Source organism: Eucyclogobius newberryi, unplaced genomic scaffold, assembly GCF_026437365.1.
Source record: "Eucyclogobius newberryi isolate DKJ021-1_F unplaced genomic scaffold, fEucNew1.0.hap1 SCAF_2, whole genome shotgun sequence".
NCBI classification, from domain to species: domain Eukaryota; kingdom Metazoa; phylum Chordata; class Actinopteri; order Gobiiformes; family Gobiidae; genus Eucyclogobius; species Eucyclogobius newberryi.
In genome coordinates this window covers 18,072,524-18,089,019 of record NW_027315834.1, presented here as the reverse complement: position 1 = coordinate 18,089,019, position 16,496 = coordinate 18,072,524, and the positions used below count along the sequence as shown (strand labels likewise).

The following is a 16,496-nucleotide window of genomic DNA, read 5'->3' as shown; positions in this document are numbered from 1 at the left end:
GCACATTTGACCGACATTTGTGTTCATTTGCACTGGTTAAGCACAGCATTGTACATGTCCAATGTGTCGCTGTCTTAGTTCTTAGACAATTGCGTTAGCGCCATCTCTGTAAAATGCAGAGAGCAGAGTCGGAAGGCCGGCGGCCCGCGAGGGCCGTTGGATGCCGCTTGCGGCTTTAATTTTTCTTGTTCTTCTTCAGCGCTTTGATCTCTAATTTGACCCCCTGAACATGCTCAAAAACTCACCAAACTTTGCCCAAAATTCAGAATCGGCGAAAAATTTTATTTTTTCTGGGCCATTTTTTTTTTCGTTAAAAAATGGCGCGACAGCGCCACCGACAAAAGTCAAAATACATTGCGCCTATGGGAGACGCCCCGAGGTCAACTTTGGCGTAAAGCTACGAAATTCGGGACACGCATTCCTCTCGTGAGGATAAACAAAAAAAATCATTGTGGCCACGCCCCCAAACTTACCCTATGGCCGCCATCTTCCTTTGAAAATGAAAACAAGCTGAGTTAGCCATTTTGTTTACGTCAAACTTTGACGAACTCCTCCTAGGGCGTTTTGCCCACCGACTTCAAAATCGGCGTACGTCCTCTGGACAAGTGGGGCATCTAAAGTTATTCAATTTTTTGATATACCTTTTACGGTCTGTGTGCGGCGCAGCCGCAAAGTTGGACAACTTATTTTGGAATATTGCAGGTCTAAAAATTGCTCCCATTTGATCAAAACCAGTCCGATTAGGACCAAATTTGAATCAGTTGTTAAACTTTCTAGTTTGGACCAGTTTATGATGACAAAATTGAAATGGCAGTGATAGCGCCCCCTACAGAGTGACCTTTAAATTAACATTGAAGGTCAAAAATTAGTTTTACCAAAATTGTCTAAACTTTACCCAAAATTCTATTTTGCCGTCCCGATCACAAAAGCCAATCACAAAAATGCCTAATTTTTTACGCCGTAGTCGTAGCGATGACAGAAACCTCCCATGTTATCCCTATGGGAAAACCACAAAATCTCTCAAATTACCACATTTTTATGTTTTACACTTTAACGAAGTCCTCCTAGTGCGTTTTGCCCACCAACCTCAAAATCGGTGTACGTCCTCTAGACAAGTGGTGTATCTAAAGTTATCCAAATTTTAAGGATAACTTTTACGGTCTTTGTGCGACGGAGCCGCAAACGTTTCCCAGAATTCTGACTATTTGGCCTTCAGAGTGGCCTATAAACAATAGAGTTTTTCCAAATGACATGATATTTTGAACAAAATTCTAATTTGCCATCCTGATCATAAAAGTATGAGAGCCAAAGTCATATTTTGTACGGCGTAACCGTAGCGTTGACAGAAACATCCCATGTTATCCTTATGGGAAAATCGTAGAATCGCTCAAATCACCACATTTTTACGCTTCACACTTTAACAAACTCCTCCTAGGGCGATTGTCCGATCAAGCTCATATTTGGGGGAAATCATCTACACAAGCGGGCCATCCAAAGATATCCATATTTTGATTCTAAGTGCTACGGTCTCTGTGTGGCGGACCCGCAAATATATGTCAGAAATGGGAAAACAGCGAAATCTCTAAAATGACCACATTTTCACGCTTCACACTTTAACAAACTCCTCCTAGGCCGATTGCCCGATCAAGCTCATATTTGGGGAAATCATCTACACAAATGGGGCATCAAAAGTTATCCATATTTTGATTTTAAGTGGTACGGTCTCTGTGCCGTGGAGCTGCAAATATATTGTCACAAATGGGAAAAACACCAAATCCTTGAAATGTTCACATTTACGCTTCACACTTTAATGAAGTCCTCTGTGGGCAATAGCTCGATCAAGCTCATATTTGGGAAAAATAATCTACACAAGCGGAGCATCAAAAGTTATCCATATTTTTATTCCAAGTGTCACGGTCTCTGTGCGCTGGAGCTGCACATTTGACCGACATTTGTGTTCATTTGCACTGGTTAAGCACAGCATTGTACATGTCCAATGTGTCGCTGTCTTAGTTCTTAGACAATTGCGTTAGCGCCATCTCTGTAAAATGCAGAGAGCAGAGTCGGAAGGCCGGCGGCCCGCGAGGGCCGTTGGATGCCGCTTGCGGCTTTAATTTTTCTTGTTCTTCTTCAGCGCTTTGATCTCTAATTTGACCCCCTGAACATGCTCAAAAACTCACCAAACTTTGCCCAAAATTCAGAATCGGCGAAAAATTTTATTTTTTCTGGGCCATTTTTTTTTTCGTTAAAAAATGGCGCGACAGCGCCACCGACAAAAGTCAAAATACATTGCGCCTATGGGAGACGCCCCGAGGTCAACTTTGGCGTAAAGCTACGAAATTCGGGACACGCATTCCTCTCGTGAAGATAAACAAAAAAAATCATTGTGGCCACGCCCCCAAACTTACCCTATGGCCGCCATCTTCCTTTGAAAATGAAAACAAGCTGAGTTAGCCATTTTGTTTACGTCAAACTTTGACGAACTCCTCCTAGGGCGTTTTGCCCACCGACTTCAAAATCGGCGTACGTCCTCTGGACAAGTGGGGCATCTAAAGTTATTCAATTTTTTGAGATACCTTTTACGGTCTGTGTGCGGCGCAGCCGCAAAGTTGGACAACTTATTTTGGAATATTGCAGGTCTAAAAATTGCTCCCATTTGATCAAAACCAGTCCGATTAGGACCAAATTTGAATCAGTTGTTAAACTTTCTAGTTTGGACCAGTTTATGATGACAAAATTGAAATGGCAGTGATAGCGTCCCCTACAGAGTGACCTTTAAATTAACATTGAAGGTCAAAAATTAGTTTTACCAAAATTGTCTAAACTTTACCCAAAATTCTATTTTGCCGTCCCGATCACAAAAGCCAATCACAAAAATGCCTAAATTTTTACGCCGTAGTCGTAGCGATGACAGAAACCTCCCATGTTATCCCTATGGGAAAACCACAAAATCTCTCAAATTACCACATTTTTATGTTTTACACTTTAACGAAGTCCTCCTAGTGCGTTTTGCCCACCAACCTCAAAATCGGTGTACGTCCTCTAGACAAGTGGTGTATCTAAAGTTATCCAAATTTTAAGGATAACTTTTACGGTCTTTGTGCGACGGAGCCGCAAACGTTTCCCAGAATTCTGACTATTTGGCCTTCAGAGTGGCCTATAAACAATAGAGTTTTTCCAAATGACATGATATTTTGAACAAAATTCTAATTTGCCATCCTGATCATAAAAGTATGAGAGCCAAAGTCATATTTTGTACGGCGTAACCGTAGCGTTGACAGAAACATCCCATGTTATCCTTATGGGAAAATCGTAGAATCGCTCAAATCACCACATTTTTACGCTTCACACTTTAACAAACTCCTCCTAGGGCGATTGTTCGATCAAGTTCATATTTGGGGAAATCATCTACACAAATGGGGCATCAAAACTTACCCATATTTGGATTCTAAGTGCTACGGTCTCTGTGTGGCGGACCCGCAAATATATGTCAGAAATGGGAAAACAGCGAAATCTCTAAAATCACCACATTTTTACGCTTCTAACTTTAACGAACTCCTCCTAGGCCGATTGCCCGATCAAGCTCATATTTGGGGAAAATCATCTACACAAACGGGGCATCAAAAGTTATCCATATTTTGATTTTAAGTGGTACGGTCTCTGTGCCGTGGAGCTGCAAATATACTGTCACAAATGGGAAAAACGCCAAATCCTTGAAATGTTCACATTTACGCTTCACACTTTAACAAACTCCTCCGTGGGCAATAGCTCGATCAAGCTTTACTTTGGGAAAAATCATCTACACAAGCGGGGCATCAAAAGTTATCCATATTTTTATTCCAAGTGCTACGGTCTCTGTGCGGCGGCGCAGCAAATTTGACTGACACTTGTGTTCATTTGCACTGGATTGGCCATGTCCAATGTGTCGCCGTCTGTCAAGTTCTTTTTTTATTCAACACACAATAAGGGCGCCATCTTTATCAAGTCAAAAGTGCAGAGTCGGAAGGCCGGCGGCCCGCGAGGGCCGTTGGATGCCGCTTGCGGCTTTAATTATTATTTTTCTTGTTCTTCTTCAGCGCTTTGATCTCTAATTTGACCCCCTGAACATGCTCAAAAACTCACCAAACTTTGCCCAAAATTCAGAATCGGCGAAAAATTTTATTTTTTCTGGGCCATTTTTTTTTCCGTTAAAAAATGGCGCGACAGCGCCACCGACAAAAGTCAAAATACATTGCGCCTATGGGAGACGCCCCGAGGTCAACTTTGGCGTAAAGCTACGAAATTCGGAACACGCATTCCTCTCGTGAGGACAAACAAAAAAAATCATTGTAGCCACGCCCCCAGACTTACCCTATGGCCGCCATCTTCCTTTGAAAATGAAAACACGCTGTGTTAGCCATTTTGTTCACGTCAAACTTTGACGAACTCCTCCTAGGGCGTTTTGCCCACCAACTTCAAAATCGGCGTACGTCCTCTGGACAAGTGGGGCATCTAAAGTTATCCAATTTTTTGAGATACCTTTTACGGTCTGTGTGCGGCGCAGCCGCAAAGTTGGACAACTTATTTTGGAATATTGCAGATCTAAAAATTGCTCCCATTTGATCAAAACCAGTCCGATTAGGACCAAATTTGAATCAGTTGTTAAATTTTCTAGTTTGGACCAGTTTAGGCTGACAAAATTGAAATGGCCGCGATAGCGCCCCCTACAGAGTGACCTTTAAATTAACATTGAAGGTCAAAAATTAGTTTTACCAAAATTGTCTAAACTTTACCCAAAATTCTATTTTGCCGTCCCGATCACAAAAGCCAATCACAAAAATGCCAAAATTTTTAGGCGTAGTCGTAGCGATGACAGAAACCTCCCATGTTATCCCTATGGGAAAACCACAAAATCTCTCAAATTACCACATTTTTATGTTTTACACTTTAACGAAGTCCTCCTAGTGCGTTTTGCCCACCAACCTCTAAATCGCTGTACGTCCTCTAGACAAGTGGTGCATCTAAAGTTATCCAAATTTTAAGGATAACTTTTACGGTCTCTGTGCGACGGAGCCGCAAACGTTTCCCAGAATTCTGACTATTTGGCCTTCAGAGTGGCCTATAAACAATAGAGTTTTTCCAAATGACATGATATTTTGAACAAAATTCTAATTTGCCATCCTGATCATACAAGTATGAGAGCCAAAGTCATATTTTGTACGGCGTAACCGTAGCGATGACAGAAATATCCCATGTTATCCTTATGGGAAAATCGCAGAATCGCTCAAATCACCACATTTTTACGCTTCACACTTTAATGAACTCCTCCTAGTGCGATTGTCCGATCAAGTTCATATTTGGAGAATATCATCTACACAAGCGGGGCATCAAAACTTGTCCATATTTTGATTCTAAGTGCTACGGTCTCTGTGTGGCGGACCCGCAAATTTATGTCAGAAATGGGAAAACAGCGAAATCTCTAAAATGACCACATTTTTACGCTTCACACTTTAACAAACTCCTCCTAGGGCAATAGCTCGATCAAGCTCATATTTGGGGAGAATCATCTACACAAGCGGGGCATCAAAAGTTAGTCATATTTTGATTTTAAGTGGTACGGTCTTTGTGCCGTGGAGCTGCAAATATACTGTCACAAATGGGAAAACCGCCAAATCCTTGAAATGTTCACATTTACGCTTCACACTTTAACAAACTCCTCCCTGGGCAATAGCTCGATCAAGCTTTACTTTGGGAAATATCATCTACACAAGCGGGGCAGCAAAAGTTATCCATATTTTTATTCCAAGTGCTACGGTCTCTGTGCGGCGGCGCAGCAAATTTGACTGACACTTGTGTTGATTTGCACTGGATTGGCCATGTCCAATGTGTCGCCGTCTGTCAAGTTCTTTTTTAATTCAACACAATAAGGGCGCCATCTTTATCAAGTCGAAAGCGCAGAGTCGGAAGGCCGGCGGCCTATGAGGGCCGTTGGATGCCGCTTGCGGCTTTAATTTTTCTTGTTCTTCTTCAGCGCTTTGAACTCTAATTTGACCCCCTGAACATGCTCAAAAACTCACCAAACTTTGCCCAAAATTCAGAATCGGCGAAAAATTTGATTTTTTCTGGGCCATTTTTTTTTTCGTTAAAAAATGGCGCAACAGCGCCACCGACAAAAGTCAAAATACATTGCGCCTATGGGAGACGCCCCGAGGTCAACTTTGGCGTAAAGCTACGAAATTCGGGACACGCATTCCTCTCGTGAGGACAAAAAAAAAATATTATTGTGGCCACGCCCCCAGACTTACCCTATGGCCGTCATCTTCCTTTGAAAATGAAAACAAGCTGAGTTAGCCATTTTGTTTACGTCAAACTTTGACGAACTCCTCCTAGGGCGTTTTGCCCACCGACTTCAAAATCGGCGGACGTCCTCTGGACAAGTGGGGCATCTAAAGTTATCCAATTTTTTGAGATGCCTTTTACGGTCTGTGTGCGGCGCAGCCGCAAATTTGGACAACTTATTTTGGAATATTGCAGATCTAAAAATTGCTCCCATTTGATCAAAACCAGTCCAATTAGGACCAAATTTGAATCAGTTTTTAAACTTTCTAGTTTGGACCAGTTTAGGCTGACAAAATTGAAATGGCCGCGATAGCGCCCCCTACAGAGTGACCTTTAAATTAACATTGAAAGTCAAAAATTAGTTTTACCAAAATTGTCTAAACTTTACCCAAAATTCTATTTTGCCGTCCCGATCACAAAAATGCCTAAATTTTTACGGTGTAGTCGTAGCGATGACAGAAACCTCCCATGTTATCCCTATGGGAAAACCACAAAATCTCTCAAATTACCACATTTTTATGTTTTACACTTTAACGAAGTCCTCCTAGTGCGTTTTGCCCACCAACCTCAAAATCGGTGTACGTCCTCTAGACAAGTGGTGCATCTAAAGTTATCCAAATTTTAAGGATAACTTTTACGGTCTCTGTGCGACGGAGCCGCAAACGTTTCCCAGAATTCTGACTATTTGGCCTTCAGAGTGGCCTATAAACAATAGAGTTTTTCCAAATGACATGACATTTTGCACAAAATTCTAATTTGCCATCCTGATCATAAAAGTATGAGAGCCAAAGTCATATTTTGGACGGCGTAACCGTAGCGATGACAGAAACATCCCATGTTATCCTTATGGGAAAATCGCAAAATCGCTCAAATCACCACATTTTTACGCTTCACACTTTGACAAACTCCTCCTAGGGCGATTGTCCGATTAAACTCATATTTGGGGAAAATCATCTACACAAACGGGGCATCAAAAGTTATCCATATTTTGATTTTAAGTGGTACGGTCTCTGTGCCGTGGAGCTGCAAATATATGTCAGAAATGGGAAAAACGCCAAATCCTTGAAATGTTCACATTTACGCTTCACACTTTAACAAACTCCTCCTAGTGCGTTTGGCCCACCAATCTCAAAATCGGTGTACGTCCTCTAGACAAGTGGGGCATCTAAAGTTATTCAAATTTCATGGATAACATTTACTTTGAGCTCTAATTTGACCCCCTGAACATGCTCAAAAACTCACCAAACTTTGCCCAAAATTCAGAATCGGCGAAAAATTAGATTTTTTCTGGGCCATTTTTTTTTTCGGCAAAAAATGGCGCGACAGCGCCACCGACAAAAGTCAAAATACATTGCGCCTATGGGAGACGCCCCGGGGTCAACTTTGCCGTAGAGCTACGAAATTCGGGACACGCATTCCTCTCTTGAGGACAAAATAAAAATGTCATTGTGGCCACGCCCCCAGACTTACCCTATGCCCGCCATCTTCCTTTGAAAATGAAAACAAGCTGAGTTAGCCATTTTGTTCACGTCAAACTTTGACGAACTCCTCCTAGGGCGTTTTGCCCACCAACTTCAAAATCGGTGTACGTCCTCTGGACAAGTGGGGTATCTAAAGTTATCCAAATTTTAAGGATAACTTTTACGGTCTCTGTGCGACATTTTGGTAAAATTAGTTTTACCAAAATGTTCTAAACTTTACCCAAAATTCTATTTTGCCGTCCCGATCAAAAAAGCCAATCAGACAAATGCCTTAATTTTTACGGCGTAGTCGTAGCGATGACAGAAACCTCCCATGTTATCCCTATGTGAAAACCGCAAAATCTCTCAAATATCCACATTTTTATGTTTCACACTTTAACGAACTCCTTCTAGTGCGTTTTGCCCACCAACCTCAAAATCGGCGTACGTCCTCTAGACAAGTGGGGCATCTAAAGTTATCCAAATTTTAAGGATAACTTTTACGGTCTCTGTGCGACGGAGCCGCAAACGTTTCCCAGAATTCTGACTATTTGGCCTTCAGAGTGGCCTAAAACAATAGAGTTTTTCCAAATAACATGACATTTTGCACTAAATTCTAATTTGCCATCCCGATCATAAAAGTATGAGAGCCAAAGTCATATTTTGTAAGGCGTAACCGTAGCGATGACAGAAACATCCCATGTTATCCTTATGGGAAAATCGCAGAATCGCTCAAATCACCACATTTTTACGCTTCACACTTTAACAAACTCCTCCGTGGGCGATTGTCCGATCAAACTCATATTTGGGGTAAATAATATACACAAGCGGGGCATCAAAAGTTATCCATATTTTGATTTTAAGTGCTACGGTCTCTGTGCCGTGGACCTGCAAATATACTGTCACAAATGGGAAAAACGCGAAATCTTGGAAATGTTCACATTTATGCTTCACACTTTAACAAACTCCTCCTAGTGCGTTTGGCCCACCGATCTCAAAATCGGTGTACCTCCCCTAGACAAGTGGGGCATCTAAAGTTATTCAAATTTTATGGATAACATTTACGGTCTCTGTGCCGTGGAGCCGCAAACGTTTCGCAGAATTTGGACTATTTGGCCTTCAGAGAGGCCTATAAACAAGAGTTTTTCCAAATGACATGACATTTTGCACACAATTCTCATTTGCCATCCCCAAATTAAAAGTATGGGAGCCAAAGTCATATTTGGTAAAGCGTAGCCGTAGCAATGACAGAAACATCCCATGTTATCCCTATGGGGAAACCGCAAAATCTCTAAAATGACCACATTTTTACGCTTCACACTTTAACAAACTCCTCTGTGGGCAATAGCTCGATCAAGCTCATATTTTTGGAAAATAATCTACACAAGCGGGGCATCAAAAGTTATCCATATTTTTATTCCAAGTGTCACGGTCTCTGTGCGCTGGAGCCGCACATTCGACCGATATTTGTGTTCATTTGCACTGGTTAAGCACAGCATTGTACATGTCCAATGTGTCGCTGTCTTAGTTCTTAGACAATGAGGGCGCGTTAGCGCCATCTCTGTAAAATGCAGAGAGCAGAGTCGGAAGGCCGGCGTCTAAAGTTATCCAAATTTTAAGGATAACATTTACGGTCTCTGTGCGACGGAGCCGCAAACGTTTCCCAGAATTCTGAATATTTGGCCTTCAGAGTGGCCTATAAACAATAGAGTTTTTCCAAATGACATGATATTACGCACAAAATTCTAATTTGCCATCCTGATCAAAAAAGTATGAGAGCCAAAGTAATATTTTCTACGGCGTAACCGTAGCGATGACAGAAACATCCCATGTTATCCTTTTGGGAAAATCGCAAAATCGCTCAAATCACCACATTTTTACGCTTCACACTTTAACAAACTCCTCCTAGGGCGATTGTCCGATCAAGTTCATATTTGGAGAATATCATCTACACAAGCGGGGCATCAAAAATTAGTCATATTTTGATATTAAGTGGTACGGTCTCCGTGCCGTGGAGCTGCAAATATACTGTCACAAATGGGAAAAAGCCAAATCTTTGAAATGTTCACATTTACGCTTCACACTTTAACAAACTCCTCCGTGGGCAATAGCTCGATCAAGCTTTACTTTGGGAAATATCATCTACACAAGCGGGGCATCAAAAGTTATCCATATTTATATTCTAAGTGCTACGGTCTCTGTGCGGCGGAACAGCAAATTTGACTGACACTTGTGTTGATTTGCACTGGATTGGCCATGTCCAATGTGTCGCCGTCTGTCAAGTTCTTTTTTTAATTCAACACACAATAAGGGCGCCATCTTTATCATGTCGAAAGCGCAGAGTCGGAAGACCGGCGGCCCGCGAGGGCCGTTGGATGCCGCTTGCGGCTTTAATTCTTTCTTCTTTCTTTCTTCTCGGGACCAACCCCCCTATTTTTCACCCAGTGAACATTGACGAAAAGTCACAAAAATTAGCACACCTTCAAAAATGGGTAATTATGACTTGGGAGTTTTTCCAAACGTCGTACTTTTACGAACTCCTCCCAGGGCGTTGGCCCTAAAAAGCTGAAATTTGGTGAAAATGCTACTGAGGAGTGGGACATCAAAAGTTATCCAAATTACATTGATACCTGTCACGGTCTCTGTGCGGCGAAGCCGCAAACTGTAGCAAGAATTTCAGAAATCTCCCAAATTTAACATTTCTGCCGTTTGCGCAGATAAAGTCCGAATTGCGTCAAATTAGAATCAGTTGTTAAACTCTTTGCCCTAAACCTACTTGAAGTGAAATAAATTAATTTGGCGCCACAGCGCCCCCTACAGATTTTATATGGAGGTTAAATGTTTAGTTTTGCGAAATTATATGAAATTTGACACACAACTCAATTTTAGCATCCCCATCAAAAAAGTCAATGAGACCCATGTCATAATTGTTATGGCTTTGCCGTAACGATGACTGAAACTTCCATGTTATTCCAAAGGGGAAATCGCCAGAACATGTTTACACTTTAGACTTTCACAAACTCCGATCCAGACCAACATCACATGATCTCTCTGGGTGGAGTCTGCATGTTCTCCGTGGGTTCTCTCTGGGTTCTCCGGCTTCCTCCCACCGTCCAAAGACATGCATGTGTTAGGTAAAATTGGTGACTCTAAATTGGCCCTAGTGAATGAATGTGAGAGTGAACTGTCTGTAATGTCTCTGTGTTGGCCCTGCGACGAGTTGGCCACTGTCCAGGATGTACCCCGCCTAAGGCCCGAAGTCACTGGGATAGGCTCCAGTCACCTGCGACCCCGAAAGGGACCAAGTGGGATGGATGGATTTTATTCCCCCCCCTCCATCCCGGAGGAGGAGTTTTGTTAATAAGAGTTTTTTGTTTTGTTCATAAGAGTTCTATTAAGAGTGTGTTTTTGAAACTTCCTATAATCTGTCCTTTCCTCCTGTTCTATTGCGCTGTAACAACAAAATTTCCCCTTGCGTGGATATTAAAGGTTTATCTTATCTTATCTTATTAGTATTATTTAGTCTTATGCTAGCTATTTTTTACTTTACTTATTTTATTTTATTGTTTTAATAATATCTTATTTTTATTTTTACCTTTTTATTTATTTATTTATCTATTTAATTCCCCCCCTCCATTCCCTATTAAGATATGAGAGGAGTTTTGTTAATAAGAGTTCTTCTATTAAATGTTTTTTTGAAACTTCCTATAATCTGTCCTTTCCTTCTGTATCTACTGTGTTGAAACAACGAAATTTCCCCATGTGTGGACAATAAAGGATTATCTTATTTCATATTGTCTTAAGTTTGGCGCTAATGATGAAGCAATAATAGTAAAAAGTAGAATTTAAAACCTAGAAATTATCACATAGGTTACATATTAATTTCTTAATGTTTTCTAAATGACTTTGTATGTTAAAATCTGTGCGGTATTTATTTGCCCAAATCACCTGAATATATTCTGTCGCCGTCCTTTACCGTCAGTTCAAACCGGGGCCTATAGGGGGCAGTAATGCGCCGGTTTAAACAGGCGGATGGATAATCTGGACGACGTGATCAAAACAAAGCGTCCCGCATTTGTTCAGCAGCGATCATCTTTAATTAAATAACATTTCTAAACCACGGAACCCTATTTCTTACAGCTTTTTGCTCTTACTACGCTTTCACTGGTTCATCCTTCAAGCTAATAATCAGCTGGCTCCTCTTTAGTTTAGCAATATGGATGACAACAAGGTAAACTCAACTACTTCTTGCTAACATCAAAGTGGCGACACTTGGATTAACGCGTGCTTTTTTTTAAGTAGCGTTGTTCGTTTGGCACGTAAGTGTATATAAACGAGTCTGCTTATGTTGTATGATTGAATATTTATATCTAAGCTACATTTTAATCATGGCTCCGTAACACAGCTAACATCAGCTAGCTGTTAGCATTATCATCATCCAGGAGTCACTGACCACAGTCCTTCTTCCCTGACAGATAATGGCTGGCAAAGTGAAGAAACCAGGGAAACGAGGCCGAAAACCTGCCAAGATTGATTTAAAAGCCAAACTGGAGCGCAGCCGCCAAAGTGCGCGTGAATGCAGAGCTAGAAAGAAGCTGCGTTACCAGTATTTGGAGGAACTCGTCTCCAGCAAAGAGAGGGCCATTTGTGCTTTACGAGAGGAGCTGGAGATGGCAAGTCGCTGCTACTGATCATACAAACACGTTACTGGTCTGAAACTTGAAATAACACTTTGCCCATCTTTCCATAATTCTAGTACAAGCAGTGGTGCTCTGCCATGGACCAAGGAAAGATTCCCTCTGAGATCAAGGCCTTGCTCACGGGCGATGAGCAGAAGATCCCTCATCATGGAAGCAACACAAAAGCATTGAAAAACAGCAAAACCACAGCAGCAGTGGACAAGAGTGACCGCAGGAAAGAGTGACTGTCAAGATGCACAAAGTGAGCTCACAGTTGGGAGAGCTATGCGACAAGAACATGAACGTTATGTGCATTTATGTCTTATGAACGCACATAATTCCATACACTGTATTTAAAAATGTGATTGCCGCCCTCGTGATTTGGATCACTCTGGGGCTGGCTTTTAAAAGTGCACGTGACAGGTTAGACTACACAAACTACACTTTTAACACACAAAGTGCAACATATTTGACCAAATTTATCATTTTGCTTCCTGGTTTGACCGGGGCAGCAGGTTATGATCATGTTCTTGATGATGTCATATTTCAGATGGAGGGCAGGAGCATGCCCATGGGTTTCACGGTGATGAAAAGTCAGAAAAGGAACAGAACTACAGATTTGCTTTATCAGACAAATGATGCACAAATGTTGACCCTTATCATTAATCGGTAGGGACTGACTCTACAAACTTGTCATATTAATCTTATAGTTTACAACAATCTTTCAGCTTCTTTGGGTTTGAATAATGGCACCTGTCTCTGAAGCTCTGGGAGAAAAAGATGTTTGTTTACCCCAACAGAGAAGACATTGAACTTTGTGTTTTTATGACATGTGGATAGGCCCAGTAATTGGATAGATATTATCCATAAACCAAGTCAAAACATCTTCAATCACACCTGCTCTGTTTTAATGTGGTGATGTCATGTGGACGCAACATAACTGTTACCTAGCAAACATAAACAAAGGCCAAAGACGATCTAATTCACACAATATTTATTATTTCATAAATATAAAATATGCACTTAAAATTATTCTGGCTCTGACCACACGTCAGTTGTGACATTTACTTTGACTGTCACTTACAATATCCGCTTGATGTAGGAGACAAATGTTGTATATATTGTAACTTATGTTAGCTTAACCAAGCTTGTTATAGTTTTGTATGTGTAAATGTTAAAGTAAAAAAATGATTTAGCCTTTTTATTAACATGTTTTACTTCTCATACTTCTTTCATGTTTTGCACATTGATGACATGATTTATATGATTACAGCCAATATTTGTCATTGTGTCCATGAATTTATACACTTTTTTTACAAGTTAGTTTATTACAAAGCATATTTCTGAAACAATTCACAAAAATACACACTGCTACTCAAATGTTTTTGAACAATTAAAAACAAGACTATGAAAATGCGCATACAGCAACTATAATCTGATCATGCTGTATCATCTGTGTCATGCTAACTTCTGACTGACTGAATTGTCTCTGCACTACTTCAGACGCAAACACATTTGAAACTATTTCAACCTGAAGACAAATACAACATTCATTTTGCTATAATGGCCTTTTGTGAAGTTAATTGAATGTACAAACCAAAACCTTAAACAGTTATGCACTATGGACATATTTATTTCTGAATATGTTACCATTAAAACATTCAAAAATGTGTGTAAAATAAAATGTTTATCTAATCTATTCAGAATAGACGATTCACTCAGCTAACCAAACTGTTTGCTGTTTCAAGACAAGTCACAACATTTAGTTAATTTAAACATGGCAATGATTGTTAAAACTGCACACTTCAGTTTTGTTAATGGAGCATAACAAAGTGTTGCTGTAAATGGCCTTGTGGCTACATGTGTTAAATCTGGTATGTGAGCATGAGATCTCCAAAAACACATCTGTTTACAAGACCAAAACTGCTTCAATATTTCATACACATACAAGTTAAGTGGTATGGATGAAATACCTAGCTGCTTACAAGTGTTGAATACAAGAAATATGTGTGCCATATAAGCCCTTGAAAGAAATAGAAAACATTCTGTTTGTGTGAGGACATACTATCATACTGTCTTAAGGTAGTTAGCAATCAGTGTCTCATTGATTGCTGTTCTCGTGTTAAACAACATCATTAATTTTATACAAATGTATTTGAAGGATTGGAATTGGTGGGCCAGGCTACCTTTTTATCCTTTGCTTCTCGATCAAATGATTCATAAACTTGGTCCTTGGCCGTTGTCTTGGCCTGGACTGGGAGGTCCACCACACCAACATAGTTCTTTTTAGCCATTCGAGAACTGGCTGTGATAGTGTAGGCATTACTACGATAGCATTTCATTGATGACATGCAAAAGGTTTCCCTCATTCCTCTCCTAAAGTTTGCATTGTACACACAGTACAATGTGGGCTTCGCTGCTGTGGAGCTGAAGGAAATCCAGATAACGGCTGCAAAGAACAACAGCCTTTGTCTATTTGTGCTGTGAGAGTCTATTGGGTGCCACATCTGGGCAACGTAAAAGGGTGTCCAGGAGAGGAAGAAAACTGAATTGAGCATTAAAAACATCTTGATAGTCTTGACTTTAGTCCGCGGGACAATATTCATTGTTCGACGGACTGTGTGGCCATCAGCACTGATTCTCCAAATGTATCGAATAACTCTTTGGTAGAAGAACACGATCAGTGCCACAGGTACCATAAAAGTTAAAAGCAGATGAAGCACAGCATATGTTATCCCTGCCCAGCCAATGGGGAGGAAAAAGTCACAATGACTAGTGCTACCATTTGCTGTAGTGAAGCCATAGAAAAGGAAACAGGGAGATACAAAGGCTGCGCCAAACAGCCAGGAGGCCAGGATCATCTTCTTGGCCTTCTCTCTAGAAACCTTGAAGCTGAGGGGATAAACAATTGTATAGAAACGATCCACTGAAATAGAAAGCAGGACATACACTTGAACACCAGGACAGAGATGCTGCAAATATCGTACAACTTTGCAAACAACTGCACTGAGAGGCCATTTTCCAGAGGCCACTTGCATGAGGCCAAAAGGAGCACATCCCAGGCTCATGAGGAGGTCAGCACAAGCCATGGACACTACAAAGTAGTTGGTTGTTGACTGAGTCCTTCGGCTCCTGTGGATGACCAGACAGACCAGGGCATTTCCCAAAATGGACACCAGCCATACGATGCCAAACACCAAACCTAAGACGGCCACCTCCCCAGAGGTCAGCTCACTTTCATCTAAGGTCCCATTTGGTTGGCTGGTCACTGCGACTTGAGTGCTGCAGAGGGTAGTGGTGGGTAAGGAAGATGGGGCACTTATGTTTTCCCTTTCAGAGAAGTTAAATGACATGTAAGATGAAAAAGCTGGTGAATAAATGGAGGGATTGACTGAGTGTGATGGCTTAGAATAAACCATAATTATGTTCCAACTGTGGACATCTGCGGAAACAAAGAAGTGAGTAGTCATTATAACATGATTATCAAAATATTACAGGACATTTATAATTAATGTATACAACTTTGCAGCCCTTTAAAAACGTTAAGCGTGACCAGAATAAGCCATCTTGCAGACAGTGGCTGAAACTGAGCAGGACGCCACAGGGATGAAGTCAAACCTATGCAGCTTCTGGTCCCATTGTGGTTTATTCATTAACCCCTCATTCACACAGGTCCTATTAAGATCCTGTTGTCCTCTGGGATCATCCAGGCCTATTAAAGTTTGCACACATGAAATCCCAGGAGGGAGGTTTATGCTCACACGGCTTAAATTAACTATTTGGAAGCTAAATTCATTTACCACAAAACATGTTTGATTGGTTGTCATTGTGTCCTGTAAATAGCTGATTAGACACAAGTGGAGACAGAGTTGGGACAGTAGGTTATTCAGGTTTACTAATACAGACACTTGCTGTGGATATGTACTTTTGGAAGAAATCTTGTATTTGAGTGATTGTTTGGATTTCAGTAACATAGGCACTACTTTTGCGTAAAAGTTTTGGTTACGGTTCCTAAGTCTGTTCAGGTGAATTAAGTTTT

At 41.0% G+C, this 16,496-nt stretch overlaps 2 protein-coding genes across 2 annotated transcripts in view; one reads left to right on the top strand and one right to left on the bottom strand.

The window, feature by feature from the left end:
• Positions 1 to 11,782: 11,782 nt before the first annotated feature.
• Positions 11,783 to 14,062, top strand: crebl2 (cAMP responsive element binding protein-like 2). The gene is made up of 3 exons (XM_072453975.1): positions 11,783 to 12,009; positions 12,254 to 12,451; positions 12,535 to 14,062. The coding sequence occupies exons 1-3, from the start codon at positions 11,995 to 11,997 to the stop codon at positions 12,700 to 12,702; spliced, it is 381 nt and encodes a 126-aa protein (XP_072310076.1). The 5' UTR covers positions 11,783 to 11,994; the 3' UTR covers positions 12,703 to 14,062.
• Positions 14,063 to 14,414: 352 nt separating this feature from the next.
• gpr19 (G protein-coupled receptor 19) overlaps positions 14,415 to 16,496 on the bottom strand; it is a 2,794-nt gene continuing 712 nt past the window's right edge. Inside the window, exon 2 of the mRNA XM_072454780.1 lies at positions 14,415 to 15,899. Coding sequence (XP_072310881.1) covers positions 14,599 to 15,876 — 1,278 coding nt within the window. The 5' untranslated portion in view covers positions 15,877 to 15,899 and the 3' untranslated portion in view covers positions 14,415 to 14,598. The remainder of the gene's footprint in view (positions 15,900 to 16,496) is intronic.